We start from the raw sequence: 21836 nt of genomic DNA on the forward strand, positions 1-21836 counted from the left end.
ACATATTCCTTCCCATCTACCCACCCATTTGTTTCCATTGCATTTCTTCATGGCATTAAATACTCATAGAAGACAGCACTCTGAAGCGCAGTGGTGTGCCTATTCAAACAAGTAATCAATCATAAAATGAACTTTGTCCATTGCAGCAATTTGCCTATGTCTCTGGAATACTTGTTAAAACATGGTTCCACCATTTCCATCTGCAATAAGCTTAAAATTTCTTCTCTGATTACTCTTAATTTAATTGAGAAGACTGAGTTTTTCTGTTAACCAAGTCTCTTGATCCTGCATCCAAAAGTGGGAAGATGTGCAGCCTTGGATGCTCTTTTACAAGCCAGTCTTGTGAGATCTTGACTAAAGGCTGTTATTTTCTCTCTTTATAAGTTCAGAGTAATATTTGCCTTCTTTATAGGGTTGTTTTTATATTAGGGGCTCAACCTAGGAACTGTGTGGATGTGGAGGATTCCACGTGCTGCATTGAACAAGGCAGAAGATTACTGTTTCCTAAACTACTCCCAGTAAGTCCACCTTGGCTTTAAGGACATCCCACTGAAATGCCCACAGATCATGCCCAGTTTGCAATTCTGGTGTTTATTCTTAGCAGAAAATTGTATTCTGCTTGCTTAGAAAGTAATAGCAATGTTTTAGGTCCTAGCGCTATTTACTTGTGAATAGCAGCAAACTTCATGAAATGCTCTACTTCCCATGTACAGTCTCTTGAAGCCTCTGCTGTCACAGGGAAGTTAATAGCACTTCCCTCTGACATTACCATCCCCTATTTTTCTCTCTGTTCCCATGCGCTGTGCACAGAACTGTCTTTGCCGTCGGATGAGCACAGGCTGGGGTATGAGGAAGGAAGGGCAGAATAGCAGTTGGCTTCTGAAAGGAGAATTTTGTCTTTAGCGATGATGGGCTGCTCCTGGGTTTAACCAAATATGCCAAGTTTCCTTGTATTGTATATTTTTATGTGCCATTTACAGTGTTAGCCACTGAGAATAGACTATTTGAGATCCTACTCTATTCTGGCTTGCATTATGTAAACCTCTGAAAATAGTGGTTTACTATATAAATGTTTCTATAACTAATGTTAGGGTGATTAACTAATGTTTTTCTGAAAACTGTCTTGGAAATCTGTTTTATTGAATACACAATTCGACGTCATTTTATTTTCCTGATTTGTAATAGGAAACGTTTTAAAATGCAATCAGCATGATTTATTTAAAATGATCTAGCTTTTCTGGTGCGAGATAATTGAGATCTAATCTGAATCCCTGACGAACCACAGCTTCCTGCATTGGCCTGTTGCTATGGGTAACATAAAGGGAGTAAAATAGAACTTCATGCGAAATGCCTTTAAACTTTACTGGCATGTACAGACATGGAACAGGGTTGAATTTTTTAGTTTAATCTTTGAGAAGCTGATGTGTTAAGGAAATGCTTTTTCTGTATTAAGTGAAGATGAATTTAGGACGAGTGCTGTTAGGAAAAATAACTGCTGTTTCTTACGAAGAGCGGGTAAGTGATACGAATTATATTTAGCTAAAGCAAGGCATTGTTGCAGTGAGAAACTAGAAGAGACTATTGTTATTGGCAAGAAATTAGAGAAGAATGTTATCAACTTCAGAATGTTTTTGCTTAGCCTTTAAGCTTTTTCACTTTAAAGTATTTGAGTTTAAATTCTTTTGTTAATGCAAACATTGGGTTGTATTATCAGAGGAGAGTAAAGGCAATCTTACTGTACTAAGATTCAGATTTTGAGATGTATTTATGAGCTGTGCCCAATATGTATAAAGCTAAAAAATCATTATGATTATAATCTGTGCCTATTTTTTAATACTGTGCAATGTATTTTGTATATGCTTTCTGTACCATTATATCAATATTTTATTTTTAGGTAAAATGGTATATATTTTGTATATATCTCTATCAAAATAATTTTAGGGATGGATTTAGCATTTAGGGCACTGTGTTTATCTGTGATAAGATTGATTTTGTTTGTGATAAAAAGTTAAATGTTTATTTGTTAAAGGAATTCTAAGTATCACATCATTTACTGTTCATATGTTGGTTTTATAGATTCAAATATTTGACAAAATATTTATCCTTCAGAGTAGAATATATTCAGTAAAATTATTGTACAGTAGTTGTACTGTATTCTTTTCCCTTGGGAATCCTTACATCTATAATACTTTTGTATTAACAATTATAAATGCACTTCTTTGGTGGCAGGGAATTGAAAAGATGAATGTTATAGTCCTTCTTTAACTGGCATTCTGAATGGGTATCCTTCTCATAGAACTCTAAATCTTTAGATTAATTGCAATAATATTTTGAACTGAGGATAAAAATAATATTACTCAAGGGTTTAGGTAAGAAATACATTTGAGATTATTTATTGGAAGGGAAATCTAGCAATAATTTTTAAGTAATGTGGCTTTATTTTTTATTTAAAATATTAGAACAAAGTTTACCATATTTCGAGACATGATCTTCCCTCCTAGAGATCACTTGAGTTCATGGCATTTCTACAACGTTAATGCTGTAATGCATTTAAAATGATAAAAATACCTGTATGTAATGTAATTTCCAGAGTAATGTGATCTGGGGACCTGCTCGTAATTCATACCTTGGCAAAAGGAGAAGTTGCTTCAGGTGATTTAATAAGGAATTTGAAGAAAGCTGGAGGCAAGCAGACAGTCGACTGGCTGACAGGCTTTCCCGGAGCTGAGGGACAGAGTGTTTGAAAGTTGCCTTTTTGTATTCAGTCTGTAAATCTGCAGTGCTTCGTCTCTTAAAGAACACAACAAGTTTCCCAAACTTATTTTGAATTTTGAAATAGTATGAGAAAATCAGTTTTTTCAGGTTGGTGGAGCTGAAAGGCTTAGTTAGAAGGGCTTTTGTAAAACAGTGTGTGCTACAATATTGTAAGTCTATTGTAAGTCTAACAGATTCTGAAGCAGCAGTCAGAGAGTGCTTTGGAGGCAGCAAAAAGTCAACGCCTGTATTGGAAACAAAGTGTGCTTTAGAAACAGCACATGAAGAGGTCATTTTAAATCCCTTTTTCTCTGAATTTTTCTGGATGCCCAGGAAAGAAATAGATGTAATTTTGTCATTGTTAGGGTAGGAGAGAGGAATACTTCTTCACTCTCATTTTAGATTTTATCCCTCGGCATCTCAGAAGGAGTTGGAAATACGTATATGTCTTTTTTGACTCAGGATGGCACTCACCCACATTCTATTAGCACAGATGTTTCCATGTTGTTCCATTTTATTGCTCAGGCCTGGCATTTCCCGGGATGTGTCACCCCTCCAGTATCCCCATCTTTCCCTTTGTTCTTCTCAAGTACTTGAGCATGACGTCGACTCAAATGACAAATTTTGAGGTGGAGAAAAAGGACATTTTTGTATTGTTACCTGGCTAGTCTGTACACACAGATTTATTTGCTCAATGTTATGTCTAGGATATGGGTAGGGTATGTTTGTGTTTTCTGCATCATGGTTTTCTGGCAGACTTTGACATTACTTACTTAGTTTCCTGGGACCTGACCCATGTAAAATGGAACTAAGTGGGTTTTCTGGGTGAGAGTTCCTCAGATGAGTTTCCTGCAGTGTTGCACACATCTAGCAAGCTGCAGACCATAAAAGCTAAAAGATCCAGGCTGTTTCAACCTTATGAATTATTCTCTTTTATGCCCTCTCTCCTTGTTTACCCTGTGTTGGTGCAAGATACTCTGTTGTTTATTTCTATTCTGGAACAAAATGTTGATGTGCTCACAAAGTAGTTTACTCCATGTTAATTACTGTAAACTAATCCTCTTTAAGATTTGCTGCAAGCAGATCAAAAAAAACTCATAGGCCCTTCTGGTTTTTCCACCTGGCAAAGAGAGATGATACAATGAGAAATTTTACATATTTTCTCTTCATTAGAACTTTATGCTCTTTAATATATGCTGGAGCATTTGCCAGTTTACAGCGAGTTAGAACATCTCTCATGGTGCGTGACAACTGGGACGTCACAGTTCAGCTTGTGGGTCCTGGCACCGAGCGCCTCACCCGGGTCACAGGGCCAAGGGAGGAGAGTTGGATCCTCCAGCTCTGTGGGGTGTGTGGTTGTGTCTGTGTCCCAGCTAGAGGAGCCAGCACTTCCTATGAAGAGATAGACTGGAAGGCATTTTAGTTTTTCTAAACTAGAATTATTTTTAAAATTTTGGTAATTTGTTACCATGAGACTCCTGGCATATACCCTGGGCTTTTTTCCTAAATCAATTAGGAAGTCAGGGTAATTTGAAGGACTAATTTGAGTTCTTATCTGGTTGTGAAAGATTTGAAGGTTGAATACAATTAGATTTTATCTCTGGGTGATAGTTCAAACACACATTCACAAAATGAATACATGTATGTCCTGTCATTTGGAATTAAATACTTACATATTTTTATTTTTAATCCTTACGTTAACCCTAACTCGCACAGGGTCATACCCTATCCTCCTTCATCTTTCAGAAGTGGCTACATACGGACTTCATCTGATTTTATAACTTTTTAATACTCCTGTTTTATAATAGGTAGCTCTTAATACACATGTGGTGTTAAATTTAATCAAATAATCAAATTTTATATGTCTAGTAGATCAAATTTTGTCCTGAAGAGCCTCCAGTGGTGGTAAGCATGAGTGCTGAGGAATGAAAACCAGCCTCTAACATACAGTGAAGTTTTTAAATGACATCATCATAACATTTAAAAAATCTGGTCTTGCAACTTATACCTTTGGACAAATCTAGACAAGTTTCAGTTGAACAGTTTAGAAGAGAAGCTTCTTTGTCGAAATGTGGACCGCATGCAGTTTCTGACGGTTGGATATTAAGATCTCTAAGTACTCACAAACACATTTTCAACATATTACTGTAAATTCTTACACAATTATTACAAACTTCAGTTTCTAGCTGGTTTTGTTGAATTAAGTGGATTTAGTTCAGTTACATACATGAATTTAAAGAAATGTTCTTAAAATACATTTTATTCTGTGATCTACAGAAGTAAACTGATGATGCTTGGAACATGGTAGGTAGTTTTAGTCACACTGTAGTGTAAAAAAATGCTATGTGGTTGTATGGTTGGAATATATCAAAACCAAAGGGAAATTTGAAATATCTTAATAGCACAAAAATACGTGGTTGATATTGAGATAAGAAATTCTGTTCTTCCTCTGGGTACCTTCTTTTTTTTTTTTTTTGGTAGTGTTTAAGATAATAATTACTAAGGACTTGCTTGGAGAGATTTTAAGATGTTGGTACATGTAATGTGAAGTGCAACAGCCAAACCATTTAAATTAAACACACAAACCCAACCCATAGTGAGTAAAAAGCTCACTGCATTAACTTCTGCTAGATGGGTTGAGGTAAAACCCATTGTTCACAGAACTTAATTAAGTGGCACTGGAATCACACAATTTTTCCTTTAAAATGATATTTTACAATTAACGTCCCTGTTTTTTTAAAAAAGTAGTGTAAATATTCTTTTTACTTTCCTGAGAATCTGATTCATTTTACTTGATACCTTTCAAAAACATGAAGGAGAATTGTACTTAGGGGTTGAATCTAGATTCATGGAAGCTGCCAAAGTGAATGACCGCTCCTAAAATGTCTATATTTTGACAGTATTTTTTTCTGTCTACTGTGTAAACTGATACTATTACTTTACTTTGAGTTGTCCTTTTCTTGATTCTTTGAGAAATGACTTTGAAATTGTTTATACATCAGCTGTTGTGTACGGTATGTGAATAAGAAATCTGAAGCAATCCTATTTATAAAACAGAGTTCAGTAATGTAAATTTAATTTTCTAAATTACAAGCATGAATTAATGTACAACTTCTGAATGCATAATATGCTTATGAGACTAATGTGCAAAGTAGAAAAGATGTCCTAAGCCTCAGTGAAGAGCTGCACCCAAACCAGTAGTACTTTGTTGCTACCCAAAACGTGGCTACTAAAAATGTGAGAAGCCTGGATACACTTTTGATTATATTATTGTGCTTCACAGATTCAGAATCATTTATTTTTTTGTATTTAAGCAGGAAGTGCCATAATTTTTTGACCTTTTCCGTGAAAGATGTATTTGTGTTGATCTGAACGAGCACCAGAGGAATGATGTCAATGGAGACTAGCATAGGCTTTCAAAGTTCCAGAATACTTGTATTGGAAACTAGAGCAGATCCTCTGCTGATGGTATGAATGGTGAGGCCACAACAGTTTATAGTAACAACTGATGTTCTTCAGATAGTGTTACCAGCAGTATGAAATCCAGCAGTGAAATAGAAAAGAGAAAGAAAGGAGTAGGTATTCTGTTAAGGATTGCTAAAGGTTTGTGTGGATTTTGAGGGAGATAGGGAATGTTTGTTGCCAAGGCTGGAAAATACAGACCGACTATGGAGAAATAGCTTTTCTATTGAGTTGTGTATATATGTATGTTATTTTCTTCTGTGTGTATTCCATCTTGGACATATTTTGGATACATAGGGCATTCTAAGAGTGGTACAAAATAAGAGAGTTTAACTATTTAGAAAGTTATTTAAAGGTGTAAGGATGCTTAAAATGATGAGAAAAGATTACTTGAATTAAGATAATAATATTTTTTTAAATAGCCATTAAAAATCAACAATAACTTCAGTCTAAAATTCAGCTGCCTTTCTAGTTTTTCACTCAGCTGAGTGTCAAGGTCCAAGCGCTGGAGCACGTTTTGGAAATGGTCACCTACTTGTGTTTATGGAAGTGTTAGATGCCTTGAGCTGATTTGTGATCAAAGGTGAGAAGTTTAGAGTAGATGAGCACATAAACTTCAACATTTCACTAGAAGACTAATTGTCCTTGAAAATTTGATGTAAAATACCAGTAGAGATGGTGAGGAGTTCTTGCCTGGCTTGCTGGAAACACTTAACATCCTTCTGGCTCTTTGGAAGTCAAACGTGATCAACGGGGAGTTTTCAGAGTCATCTCACTGACAAAATACCAAATTTTAGTTTTTATTCTATGGTATCTCCAGATAATGAAGCAAAATAAAGTATATGAGGTGTTGTTTTCATTTTAAGTGTTTTCAGGTCAGTTTTGTGGTACCTGCTTTCTCACGTACACCAACCAATTGACTCTATTCATGTAAGGGCTGGTGGAAGCAACGTAGCTACTCACAGCAGATAGTACTTAGTCCAGTAAATATTGTGGGATCAAGTTCCAGGACAGTGGTTAAAAGGCCTGTGGTGAATTTCATGGTGTGGAGGAAGTAACAGCTGGTTTCTTTAGATTTTCCTTTCTCATGTTATCTGTTGCTAATAAGATGATAAAAGTAGCCAACACTTCAAATTTTCTGGAAGCTCAGAGATTTCTAATACCATGAAACTTAAGTAACACTTATTTTTCTTTTTCTTATTGCAGTCAGCAACTGTTTCTGATGGAGGTAAGCTGAAGCTTGTTTTTACTTTTATAATGAAAAAGAATCAATTTTCCACATTATGCAACATAATATGTGCTAAATAGGCTGATATATTACAAGATGTGAGTCCAAAGGGATGCAGAACTCTCTGACTTCTTTGGGAACTGTGCCAATGAAAATATTGCAGGATTATATTCACATACTTTCATGATTTATTTGCATAATTTTTTTGGTGGCACATCTCTCTATATGCACATTTTTATTATTACCATGCTTCTTCATTCATAATAATAAAGAGGCAGAGCTGGTAGACTTTGGATAATTGGGTGGTAGATAAAATCTTGTTCTCTGTTTTATTGTCCTTTACATATCCTGTTTGCTTTTGAAGAGAGATGCTCTAGCTCCTGAGTTGTAAGCTGTGTTGGTGCTTTTGTGAGGTTGAAATTTCTTTACAGTGTGATGCATTTTGAAGAAGGGGGTAAGTCCTTTGGTGTTTAAAATCCCAGCATGGAGCTTTTGCAGTTCTCGAGTGCTTCTAAGTGAATTCTCTTCATGTCACCTAAGCTTGTTTGTTTTGATTTTAACGTGGCTCTGATGTTTAAAGGACGTCCACTTTCTTCGTTAAACATTGGAAGATGATTTTGCTGAACCTTTGAAGTTAATGGGAACAGTTTAAGTATGCTTCCTTAATGGAATAAAGGAATTCATATAGTTTAGGATATACAGGCGGTAGCTTTTCTCACTTGTCTTGCTTGGCAGGAGTTGATTCACTTGATCCTGCAGAGAAACTCACGTATGTATTATTACTTTTGCTGTTCTTTGACAACAGTACAAGACAATTTTATTAAATAAAAAGGGAACAAACTGTGTTGCTCTAATTAGGGCACTGAAATGGAAGAAATATTTTGAATGGTAAGGGTAAGTTTTTATATTACTTGCAAATGTAAATGCAAAATTAGCAATACTATTCACAGAACTCCATCGTGGCCTAATTTCTGATTCCTTGCAAAACTGAAACTGCAGTTAAGAGAATTGTTACTGTTTGTGTCCCTTTGACAGAGCCATTTGCTAATGGCTGGCTGACTTTAGCAGGTATTTTCTTTCTCTACTGCTGACACAGTATTTCTGTCTGGATGAGAAGATAGACTCTATATTGTATCTGTCTTGTCTGCAAAGTGACAAAAGAAGGAAACAGAAAATAACTGTGTCTATTCTGCTTCTGTTTCTAAAATGCAGCTTATGTTTTCTTGTGGGAAAAATATATTTTTTTCCCTAGATTTTACCTGTTTGATAGGAAACCCAGAACAAATCACAGCCTTTTTTCTGGTTGTTTATGTAGCTGAATTAAGTTCCAGTTACTGAGGGGTAGAATATTTGATCTTTTTTAGCTAAAATGGAATGTATTTCCATCTTATTTCCTCAAGGGTTCTTGTTCCATGTTAATGAAAATTATTTTACTCCTGTTGCCTATCCAAACTGCTGAAATGTTTAAATTTATTTTAAAGATCTAACTTATTTTCTGTTCTTCCAATATGACTTCTGCATTTCATTCTAATTCCATAGGTAATTGTGTTTTCACAACTAATTCTGTACAGTTTTGTGCAGTCATGGAATCTAAGGGCCATGTAGGTTGCAGAGGTGAAAGAACAGATGATGCTATATGTGGTTTTCTGGTGAGTTGTATGACCTGTTTTTTCAGTTAGTGCTGAAGATTTAACATGGACTCCTTCATACTTAAGAGGGGGGTATAGTTTATGTAAAAAGTGGTAGAAAAACTATACTGAGTAATAATCAATCGGTGCTGAAACACCTAGAAAGTGGACTGGAAAAACAGGAACCAGAGAGACTGTAGCCAGAAAAGTGAAATAAAATCCTAATCCATTTCATTTGGAGCTGCATTGAGTAAAAAACACTGATATACGTCTGAATTACATTTTCAGGCTTTTGCTTTTATTGAATATGTCAGCACTGAAATTTTTGCAATCTTTTCTAATCTCACTAATTCATTAGTAGATCCACAGATTTACACATTTCAGGGCATGTCTAGATTAGGGAAGTTTGCACCAGTGTAACCCTTAGTAGAGCAACGCATTCTTCCCTTCCTAGACTAAATTGTAATAATAGCATTTGTACATATAAATAGATACTATAAGTACTGTTGGGAAGCTTTAGTCTGGAAAAGGAAATGTATGTGTAAAAAGTAATTATTATGTGTTTATATACATCCCTTCAGTATAATGGGAGGCATGACAGCTGTCTGCACATTTTCTTCCCGAGGTCAGTGAAGCCTCATGGCTTTTATTACATTAGAGCCAGGCACTGGAAACCAGCTATACCCTTCGCTGCATTTATTTTACACAGTAACTCAGCTTGTGCAAGGCTGGGATGTTCTCATTAGCCAAAATTGTGCACTTGGACTTTGCAGGATAGGTAACATGTAAAAGATATAGGTTCTTGAATTAGTGTTCTTTCTGGAGATGCTGACCAGTAGCAACTCTTAACTGTAATTGATTTGCTTAATGAATTGCAGATAATAAGAGTGCAAACTGTAATAAAGCTTAGATGCAAGATCATTGCTATAGATCAATTAATTTGCAGCGCCTATGCTCTAGGAATACCAGAAACCATTTTATGGTACTACAATGACCAGTTATTAACAGATTTCTCCTCCTTACCGTCTGGGAAACTGTCCATTCCTGCCGAGTGTGGAAACGGTGAGAGCACAGACAACATGCGGGCTGGGACTGATGTTTTGAGGGCTGGGACATCTAAATCATCACAGGGGTGATCAGTAGTCCTCAGCTAGTGTCTGACTCAGGCTATTGATACCTAGATGGCACTTGACAAAGGGAAAACCTTAAGGTCTAAGGATATTAGGAAAAAAAATCTTCATGGAAAGGGTTGTGAAGCACTGGAACAGGCTGCCCATAGAAGTGGTGAAGTCATCATCCCTGGAGGGGTTTGAAAGGCATTTAGGCAAGGTTCTTAGGGACATGGTTTAGTGCCAGAGTTAGGTCATGGTTGGACTTGATGATCCTGAAGGTCTCTTCCAACCAAAATGATTGTAAGACAGAGAAGAGAAGAGAAGAGAAAAGAGAAGAGAAGAGAAGAGAAGAGAAGAGAAGAGAAGAGAAGAGAAGAGAAGAGAAGAGAAGAGAAGAGAAGAGAAGAGAAGAGAAGAGAAGAGAAGAGAAGAGAAGTACGTGATCATTCATCTAGCTGACAGGTGCTGAGGTATCTGAGCTATTAAGAATCGCTAAGTCAGTTCTTACGTGCTATTCCCTGCAGAGATCAGTTCCACAAAGCTGAAGTCTATTATTGCCAAATACTTAAGCATAACAGATACTACATGCATGTCTTTTTCCTAAGATACTACTTTGCTGTAGTTTCTGCTGGTTTTTGGTTTTACTGTTCATCATCTGGAAAGAATTCTCATAAGGAAAAGCATTCTTAAAGACTTTTTGAAAGGAATTGCATGTTTACAATAATAAGTAATGTAAACCTGTATTTTAAAAAGTAACTAAAGAAGGCAGAGCAAAAAATCCGCAATGAAATCCAAAATAGAACAAAACACAACTGTTTACGCTATAAATACAGGTGAATTATTTCCTCCAACAGGTATATGACTTATTTTTCCATTACATTGGCAGCGCATGGCATGCTGTGGCTGTGTTCCACCGTACCATAAATAATTCAAGTTCCTTTAGCGGCAGCGGCAAAAGGTCTTTTCTTTAAATTATTTACGTAGCATTTTATAATGCGTTGTGTTAAGTATACTATTGCTTTCCTCTGCTTGAAGCCATGTGGGCAAAGAATCAATTTGTTTAGAATGGTGTTGGAGGCGACCAGGAGTTGCAGGGGGGAAAGGCGTTAGCTGCCCTTATCCCAAAGTTGCAGGGGAACAATGTGCTGTACAGTGAGACTCATCTGCACCCAATGGGTTCCGGGACGTTACAGCTGAGCTTGGTATGGATTCAGAAGGATGGCTTTCAGTGCATGGCTTGAAATGTTTCATTAAGTGGCACCACAGTGGTTCTTATCAGCTTTATCCAGGTAATGTATTTAGTGATTAACTGGAATATGTTAATTATATGAATATATGATTTCTGATGATTACAGGGAATATGTGAAGCTTCTCACAATAATAAAAAGTGCTGGTGCATTGAAAAATAAATACGGATTTTATGAACAATTGCATTGAAAATTATCCTTAATTAATTGTATTTAGACTTATTACTTTGTATTATATAAATAAGAACTTTTGAAGCCATCTTATCTTGAATACTTTCAAGATTTTAGCTGATTAAATGCATGCATTTTCTTACTTAAAGCTTTTTTTTTTTTTTGTAAAATAAAACCAAGACCCTCCTCAGAATGTATAAACACAAAAGGTGTTAGTTTTTCTGCAGATTTTTAGAAAACATTCGGTGTCTATTGGAATAAAGTAATAATTGAAATGGAATGAGTGTGCACAGAAAGTGGTGCTTCCTCGCTAGGTACGGCAGTTATTGACCAGAACAGGAATAAATTTAGGTCCCAGGGATTCGGGATGTTTGAGTAAGGAGTCTCATTTTGCAGGTAATATAAGATGAGTCAGTGCTTCCACATGATAAGGAAAAAGGAAAGCAGGCATTAGGAAACTCCAAAACCTGAGCTGGGGTTTTCACGGTAAACTCCTTTGGCATCCTGAGATTCCCGGCAGCTGATCTTCCTTGTTTAAACGCTTAACAAGAAAGAGGAGGCCACTTTGGACAACAGCCTTGGGGTTACAATGTTTGAGGGTGGGAACTGGGGCTCTGTTTCCTCTAACGATCATCACAGAGGGTTCAGTAGGTGAAATGTATGATTCATCAGAAAGTTTCTCCGCTGCTGCTTTCCAGGGTGGGCTTTGTGCGCCCAGGGATGCAGGAGCTGGGACAGTCAGGAAACCTGACACCGAGCTCTGACATTGGAAACATTCCCCTGCAAGGGGAGTGCAGCAGGAGTTATTACATACAGTCCTCATCTAGGTGTGATTTGGATAAATTGTGTACTCGTCTTAGAGTTGGTAGGTTTTTGCTTCCCATCTCACCTTTATTTTTTCTCTGATTCTAAATGGTGTACCTGCACTAGGCTGTAACTGTTTTAATTGCAACTGCTGGTATATGTGGTGAAAGAAAGTAGAATAACCAAGCCTTTTCTGGAAAACAACCTTGTTCTGTGTTGTTTTCAGCTTGACAAGTACCCCAGCAAAAATTTGTACAGATTTAAAAAGCAAACTGACTGCATTTTTGTTTTAAGGGAAAACAAAGCAGTGTCAGGGTTAAGTATGAGTTCACATAGTTCTTTCTGAAAAAAATCTGAATTAGCTAAATAAAATCCCCCAGACAGAGACAGTTTTCTGTGAATGAGTAATCTCTTAATGCTGCTTTAGCCCTTTGGAGGATCTGTGCCAGTAGCTCTCAAACTTGTTGAAAATGCAGCCGCCTTTTGGTTCGTTTTCATGGGACCTCCAGAGTCGCAGCGCATCAGAGGAATGAGAACCCAGCCTAGTTCAGAGCAAATGTAACTCTGGTGAGGGTGAGCGGCTGCTGACAATTAAAGGTGGGTAGTTAGGAGTTACCCGCTGGTGGAAACACCTCAAATTGCAGTTTGGCCTTTCCAGCCACCTTGGGGAGGGAGGAAGGTGAAGGTGACCTGCTGATGACCACTGTGGCCACCACATTGCCACCCCTCTGGGTCCTATCACGCTGTGACTTGTGGATTTTGAGCTGAGCACTTTGTGTGGCTATTCTCAGTTTCCCTCTGTCAGCCGAGTGGGTTTAAATGGTTTGGTATGTGGGATGAGTTTGCCTTTCTCATTTTTGCCTGCAAGAAACTAGGAGATTTTCATCATTTGTCAGTGGAGGAACACTGGGGATTGAACCCTCTAGGAGTGAGATCTGAAACTGTTCCAGATATATCAAGAAGTAGGTGTCTATTTATAGCGTGGACTGTAAAATAAAACATATCCACCTGCAGAGTTAAAGCAAAATACTTCAGATAATAAATTTAGATAGAATTCTCTTCAGATTCACATTAGCTTCTTTCACAATAGTTTCACTGTGGTGACAGGTATTCTTTAATGAAGCTAACAGTTGCCTTGGTTATGCTTTTCCATATCTCTTAAAAAGTTAATAAATATTTCTTATAAGAAAAATTGGCATTATTTCATGTTTTTAATTAGCTTTGATTAATACGGTGATTAGGCAAAGAAAAATATTTAAATACCTGATATGTTATTATGGTCCTTAAACATTATCCTTGTTATAAATATAAAGTTACATTTTCATTCCTACCTAATCTAATTCTGTATCTTTGTCTTAAACAATAGCTTTGCTTACAGAAATTTGCAGTAGTTAACTGTTACGTCTCAGTAAATATTTCTAAGCTACATAATACGTTAAAAAATGAAGTTTCAAAACTAATTGTTCTTATGTTTATAGCTCTCTTCATAACTCTTCATTCCTTGCTTTAGTTTAGTCCAGGTGATTACCTGAGTAAAATAAGCAGCAGTAAAAATGTCTTTGAAGAACAGTCCATTTCTTACTGTTTGTGAATTCAGTTTTCCAACTCGATTTACGTTTATACTCCATTTGGCATAGAATTATTGAAGATAACTATTTTATTTGAGGAAATAATTTTCCTCACGGCTATTACTGCTAATTTTTCAAAGAATGTAATATCTGCTTTTTAAAATATTTTCATCAGAATTATTCAGTTTGTTGTGTCTCTAGTGCAGTCTCCTGCTCCAGGCAGAGTCCTTTATAAGATCAGACTGAGTAGCTCAGGATTTTAGTTAGTTGTACCTTCACGATTAGTTAAATCTCAGATCACCTCTGTGAAGTATCATCTATGAGTACCACTATACCAGTTTTACATTTGTGTAAAACATGAGAGGGAGAGAGTGGTGATTTGTGAAAGGACACACAACAATTAAGTGACAAGTTTGTGAACAGAACCCTTTTATATACAGTTCCCTCTTTTACTTAGAGCAGCCACTCCACTTTTCCACTTCTCTGAACAAGTGGTCACTTTAAGAATTTTTTGCGTGTTTATTAATATGTGACAAAGATGATCTGGGCTTAATACTTGAAATTATTACAGTCATGCTGCTACACAAGGTTCTGTTTTCCTGAATTCTTCATGGGTTCTTATTAATTTGTCTCTCTGAATACAAGAGATTCCCATTTTTTGAGATCCAATGAATCCTGTCAGTTCTCAACTTGAGGTTCCCAATTGCACTATGTATGTTGCTCAAGTCTATAAGGCACTTAGGGATCCCCGTTCCATCATAAACCCTGATAAATTTAGGATCTCTAGTTTGATACCTTTACTTTCCACAGATGAGGAATGCACCCGTTATGAGCTCATTTCCTTAGTATTTTCCTTAGCTGACTCCTTTCCTACATTTTCAGAGTTTAACAGGAATCTCATTTCCATGAAGAACTTCAGAGTCCCTGTCTACTGATTGAAGAGTGTATGAAATTTTCTCTCTCCTGTCACTAAATAGGTTTTTGCCCACTTTCTGGTGAATCTTAGAAAGGATTTGCAGTCCTCGGGGTGAGGGATGTGAGCAGAAAAATTTTGTCCAAAATACTTATTGTGTTGAGCAAGTAAAGAGGTTTGCTTTTGTGCCTGCTTGTTTGGCTTCTGGCAGAGGATTGCTGTTAGGGCACTCATTTAATTTACTTTGCAGTGGAACAGAAGAAAATTGAGAGAGGGTTGGGGTTGCTTTTCCTGTGCAGATGCTCCTAATAGAAATGAGGAGGGATAGTTTGAAGTCTGCACTACTGTCAGCTTGAACTGGAGGTGTGATAAATCAAGTAAACAGTGCTGAAGAGCAAAAATGAACAATACTTTATTGACAAATTTGTTCCTTTTTTTAACAGAGCTGAATAGTACTGATTTAAAAGACTGCATCAGTGAAAACAGCCTCAGTAGCAATGCCAGTCTTCCCAGTGTACAGAGCTGCCGACGACTTCGTGAAAGAAGAGTTGCAAGCTGGGCTGTTTCATTTGAGCGTCTTCTTCAGGATCCTATTGGTGTTAAATATTTTTCGGTAGGTTTTGAGGGATGGTAAGAGGCTTTTCAAAATACCTGATATTGCTACAGTAATTTTAATATATTCCTTTTGCTTTCCTGACACTATCCTTACATAGGAGAGGATACAGGAGTTTGTTGTTACACAGTTGTTATCTGAGCATCTTTCTAAGTTTAAGCTGGTTCGCATTTGAATAAGAGTTCATAGTAATACACACATTGCCATGCATTTCTGTATAGCAAAAGTTTCAGATAAAAATGGTGGCTATAGTTAGCTTTGTATCTGAACTTGTAGAAAGCTTCTCCATTTTATAAAACACATTTGGTTATATTTGTATCCGTAGCCTTTGAAAAAAGAAAGAAGCAGTAGTTTCAGTGGTTTCCTAAGAACTGGTAATCTGTTCATGTTTGCCTACTGAAATGTTGGAAGCCGTGTAGAACATTATTTCAAAGATACAGTGGTTTATCTTCTTGCAAAAGATTTTTAGAAATACTTTTTGGAAGTAATTAAGGTAGTTAACAGCACTGGTTAAAGCTGCAGCTTGCAGTAGTGTGGAATATTTTGCAGAGCATAAATTAAGCTTCTTCACAGCACATTTATGAAGTTGTAAATAGCATCATCTGTTTTATATGTAAGGAAATAGAAGTTTATACGCTTCTGCATTTATACACTTTGTTGCTCTGAAAGTCTGTTGCTGATTCTGCATCACAAGGACATTTTGTGCTACCCAAATAGTTTTTACAAAGAGGACATAGAGAAACCTATGGTATAAGATATGTAGATTAATAGAATATGCAGTAACTCAGACTCTTGATGCAAAAGTACATTAAAATATCAAATGATTAATAAGCAGACTTCCGTCTTAAATGGTGTAGGAACCCAAAAAACCCACATTAACAGTGAACACGTGTTTGAGGAAACAGAAGATGAAAGCAAAATAATGTATCCTGGATATTATGTTCCCTGTCTTTCCACTTTTCTTAGTAGAGTAGCCTATATGATAATGATTATTATTATTATTTCTGTGAAGATACTGAGACTTATTCTCAGACTGAAAGAAAAATTACAATTTTAATCTAATGTTAGAATCCACCTGAAAAATGATACAGTTTGGGGAATTGCTATGGAAGGTTTAGTTGCTTTTTCTCATAGCTTTTAAGGCACCAGCAAACTTACATACACTTAGAAGTGTAACCCTTGGAGTCTGGCATAAAGCAGAGTCCTGGTGCCTGAAGAAAAAGCAGCCTTTTCAAGTGCTAGGTTAACAGTCCTTCAAAGAAAAGCCCAGAAAGCCCACGGTCTGAAGGGAGTTACCTACAACCAACCAAAAGATACACATTTCTGCCAGTATTCAAGAACATTGGAGCACCAGCGTTTACTTAATGATTGCATGGTAATGATCTGGGTGCATTTGGAATTCAGCATGCACATGCCTTTCCTGAGGACAGCTTTGTCCCAGAGCAGGAATTACTCTCTAAGAAGAAGAGATTTTGCATGTTTTGCAAATACCTTTTGCATAATAGTCTGCTGATTAGAGCAGTGATGCAGGGAGGGAGACACCTGAGTGCAAGTTCCCTCCTCAGGTGGTTCAGACCAACATCTCCAGCTCCCCAGCCATATGTGACAACTGCAACATCATGTTCTGATTGGGCCACCACTTGTCTGTCTGAGGAAGCCAAATAGTTGTACAGCCAGCTGTGCCCAAGTCGTGTGGCCAGAAAGCAAGCAGGAGATTGACTGTGGATTCATAGCGAAGGCACTGAGCAGGGAAGTAGGCAATTAGCTTCCAGTTCCTGCTCACTAATTTGATGCTCTTTTAATCTGTAATTACATGTAAAATGCAGAAGTGTCCCCTGACTACTCTCTGAGTTGTGTTTTATACATTCAGTGTCTCAGGTCAGGTATCTGAAGAACTTCTAGTTTAAATTGAGAGCTTACCAGTGAATTTAGACTCTGTATTGTAGTTTATCTCAATTGCTTTCTTACAGTTGGACTGCCTAAACTCTATGTAAATCTTAAAAGCAGAAGTAATGTTAAATTTTAAGTATTTCTGTGAAGATCCCTCTTAGGCTGCTTTCTGAGACTGCCTTGTATGTTGTAGAAGCTTCAGCGATTCCAGTGTGACATGTGAGTGAAAGTTGTGGCTTGTGGGCTGATGTAAAATTAAATTTCCAATTAAACACAGGTACCTAAAGTATAAACAAGCAGTGTTCCAATTAAATTAGATAATTTTTCTGGAGGACCAAGTTAATTTTTCTTTTAAAATCTTCCGTCCCACCCCACCCCCTCGATGGTTAAAATGCTTTCAAGAAACATATACTGATAGAATATTGAGTTATACAGATTTGAATCAGGGACAGTTGTTCAACTGAATGGGGTTTCAGTCTTCATTTGGACTTTTGAATGCTATAAAAGAAATGTCCAGATTATTGTGTGTTGTACTGGGATATTTTTTTCCCCTCTAAGAATGTGTTTCCAAGGAGAACCCCCATAACCACATCAGCAAGCAGTGATAAAAGATTTTTTTTGTAGTTGCCATGTGATGCAGAAAGATGCTGTAATGAATACAGAATTGGTTATAGGCACTACTTGATGCCCATCTACTCTATTATACTGGTAGAACTGCAATTAAAGACAGAAGGTTTACAGTGTAGTTGTTAAATGTAGTTATAAATTATTTACATTTTTATTAAAAGTTTATTCACTAGTTTATACACGCTGCTCAACATGAAGCTTCAAACTTCGTCTTTGTACATGCAAATGAGAAATGGTTTCTTCTCAATTATATACATTTAGAAAGAAATGAGAAAGAGGAGAAGCTCTAGGCATATATTGGTAAGGCATTGATGTTTATTTTAGAAGAAAACTGGACTGTGAGGCCGATTGAAATATTACTATTATGCAAACTTATCAAGTTCTATAAATATGTTGTTTGAAATTGCAAGTAACTTATTTTCTCTGAGACATTTATTTGGTTTTATTTTTCCCCTAGGACTTTCTACGGAAAGAATTTAGTGAAGAAAATATTTTATTTTGGCAGGCCTGTGAATATTTTAACCATGTACCTGCACATGATAAAAAAGAGGTAAGTCCATGTTGTATTTCAGTATATGATGTTGCTTTCTAAAAATTGTTACTTCTTCAAGATTATTGAAATGATTTGAGCTGTGCTTGGTCTTTGTACCGTGACTTCACTAATATATAGGGTTGGAGTCTAATTTTCTCAGTCCGCTCAGAGTACCATCCCATATTTAAGATGTTGGATGTATTTAGACTGCAGTAAAGTACAGATGTAGCTCTGTAAAAATGAGTTAAGGTAGACTGGATATTGAAAAATGGCTTTCTGCAGCCGCCCAGGGCAAGTGAGTGCAGAGTAAGTTAATTTAATGTGTTAAGGAGAGGCACAAATTGGCCTCTGTTGTGCTCCTTCAGCTAGACTGCCTCCACTGCCCAAGATAATGTGTTTATAACTAACGTAGATATATCTGTTGCTGTGAGTGTGGTCATCTGTGTTCACAAATTATTGGAATCTGTAACTCATCCTTTTAAGACAGTCCCGTGTAGGTCAGGCCATTCTGGTGAATTTTGCGCAGGTTGGCAACACTTCTCTTGACACCACAGCCAAATCTAGTCAGGCTCACACTGGGGAAATGGTTTCATCTTGCAAGTCCTTCTTTCCACTTTTGTGGACCATTGAGGTTTTCCCCACTCTTTTCTGTCTTCAAACAGTGTGTTTGCTGAACATTCTCCTTAAGGGCTTTGAAATCAGTTTGATTATTTTTTTTTCATTATTTCCAGAATGTAGGTCTTTCAAAATAAACAAGTTAAAAACAGAACATAAAAATTTTTGACAGTAAATATATGTTTAACTTTTCCTGACTTCTAGAAATTGAAGCGTAGAGGATTTATTTAAGTAGTAAATGTTACATAAAAGGTCTGAAATCTGAAAAAATCTATTCTCCTTCGTAAGACAGTATTTGGTGTGCTTCACCTTTTTTATTTTTATAGTTTGGTTATTTTAAGTTTTATTCTGATGGCAACTTTTACTACTTAAGTAATATCTGATGAATATTTTTAATTTTAAAGGAAAAACCCTATTTATATGCTAAAACTAAAAAAAAAAGCTATTAAATGAAAAATACTTGTATATTAAGGAGACTGGAGTGGCTGTATATTTTTATGTGGAATATATCGATATATAAAAAAATACATGTATAAAAATATGTTTGCAAAGCAAACACACATTTAGTCTGTCTTTCCTGTAGCTTTCTTACAGAGCTCGGGAGATCTTCAGCAAGTTCTTGTGTAGCAAAGCTACAACCCCAGTTAATATTGACAGCCAGGCACAGCTGGCGGATGATATTCTCAATTCTCCACATCCAGATATGTTCAAGGAACAGCAGCTTCAGGTAACCACAGAAAATATGACTGTTGTACCATTTACGTCTGTTATCTTTTCATCTGAAGTGCTTTAAAATCCATAAAAGTAGTTTTACGTGCTGCATGTTTCACTATACATAAAAAGACAGAGGTCAAGATCATATAGATTGTATTAGAATAAAATGAGGCTGTATCATAGAATCCTGCTTGACTTTCTGTACATTTGCATCCGTGTGGAAAATCGGCACTAACCAAAAAATAATCTGAAAAATACTACTATTGACGTGAAGGTTTAGTGCAAGTAAATAATGCCATGTGGTGCAACAGTATTGCATATGGTGTTTGCATATGGTTGCTTCTTCTTTTCTTTAGTGGACAATTGTGTACACAAATAGTGTCTAATTTTGGTTAAAGTAATTTGTAAAATATGTCTGTTGTTTTGAAGGAGTCCTTCCCTTGTGCTTTAATAGAACTGTCAAACAAAGAGCTTGTTAAAGCTATTGGTGTCTGAAGACCTCTGAAGTGGATGCATTTTAAATAATTTTTGATGTTCGGAACAGAACAGTTATATAACAACAGGATACATTTCACATTTTCTGTAGAATTTAAATTTCTTCTTTTTTCTCTTAAGTAATCTCTTTGGTAACTCCTACTCTAATAATTTATTAGTAGAAATAATTTTGAGAATGTGTTATTTAGACATTAAGGATATAGATTTAACCACATAAATGAAACAGGTCACAATCTTCATCTTAGTGCAGCATGAGATTGCATGATTTTGGGGCACAAGAGCAGGTGGGTGTAGTATCTTCCTCCATCTGCAAAGCAGAGATGGCAGGTAGGTCTGTCTGCTGGTCTGGTAGCTTCTAATGTTACAACCCCTGCACCTACCAACGTGTGAGGCTTCTGTGGGAATTACCAGCCCTGATCTTCCCAGAGATTTTTTCCTGCATTGTGGCTTTGGAGAGGCTATGCCTGAATTCTTCTTCATCCTCTCCCAGTTGTTTGGTGGAGCAGAGGGTGTTCTTACAAATCTGGTGGCTGGGCTGATGCAGGTTATTTTCTTTCTTTGAAAACACCGTGTACTTAGGTCGGAGGGCTTATGAGGTGGGTGAAAATGCTGATTTGAAGTGCTGCTGTGGGTCTAATCTGTGTGGCCCGTCTGGGCTTGACCTGCTTCTCTTGGATAATCAATGCCTGTGCAGTTCTTCTGTCAGATGTCCGGCCTGTTCCTCCCACTGAAAAATTAGTTGAAGCGTGATGAGAGTTACTGCGGCCAGAGTAAGTGGCCCTGGAGCTGGGTGTGCCAGCCGAGGTACTCACGATGTGTTGCCGGGCTGAGGTCAGTGCCAGGAAATCATCTGCCTTGGTGGCCCTTCAGATCTTGGTTGCACCAATTGGTGGTTCTGCAGTAGGTCAGTTTGTGGTTTGATGGTTTGATGAGGTTTGATGACCTCAGAAACACAAGGCTGTAGGTATGTGTAGTTATTGCAACACACCCATAGACTTTCAATGTTCAGCTTATGGTGCTGTTACCATCTTGATGATGCAAAGGCTCTGGATTTGTGGTCTTTCATGAGATTTTTTAGATTTCAGCACTGAGCATAGAGTGCAAGGGTGCTGACCTGTGCTGGTCATCAATTAACTGTTACATGATGCTGAGGAATGGGAGCGTGTATGTGTGAAGTTCAAATAATGCTTTGATAAGCTATGTTTCCTTTTTAATTTGTAAGAATAAGTAGCATCTGCTAGATTTTTCCAAATAAGCAGAACTCATTAATGTGCAAATTAATATTATAATAATGCTAAAAATAGGAAATTGAGGCTGTAGTGTGGGTAGCGACATAGTAGGGCAGATGATGATCAGCTCAAGGTAAATTTGTTAAGCTGTCATCACTCTGTCCAGCAAAGTTAAAAGATCAGAATGTTTTTGCTGTATTAAATATAGTTAGTTTGCAGACTTCATCTCTTGAA

General features: G+C 36.9%; 1 protein-coding gene across 10 annotated transcripts in view; it reads left to right on the forward strand.

Moving 5' to 3' along the window:
• Window positions 1-21836, forward strand: part of RGS12 (regulator of G protein signaling 12) — a 93786-nt gene that overhangs the window by 36496 nt on the left and 35454 nt on the right. For 9 of the 10 annotated variants that reach the window (XR_010472100.1, XM_065060442.1, XM_065060444.1 and 6 more), the window contains 4 exons: window positions 7423-7444; window positions 15331-15500; window positions 18475-18567; window positions 19748-19891. Coding sequence is in view for 9 of the 10 variants with exons in the window: in XM_065060442.1 (XP_064916514.1) it covers window positions 7423-7444; window positions 15331-15500; window positions 18475-18567; window positions 19748-19891 (429 nt within the window). In the remaining variant the exon portion in view is untranslated. Of the gene's footprint in view, window positions 1-147; window positions 1516-7422; window positions 7445-15330; window positions 15501-18474; window positions 18568-19747; window positions 19892-21836 lie in introns of those variants that run through there. The other variant, XM_021288478.2, reaches the window with a different exon arrangement.

The sequence above is a fragment of the Columba livia genome, chromosome 4 (genome assembly GCF_036013475.1).
Source record: "Columba livia isolate bColLiv1 breed racing homer chromosome 4, bColLiv1.pat.W.v2, whole genome shotgun sequence".
NCBI classification, from domain to species: Eukaryota; Metazoa; Chordata; class Aves; order Columbiformes; family Columbidae; genus Columba; species Columba livia.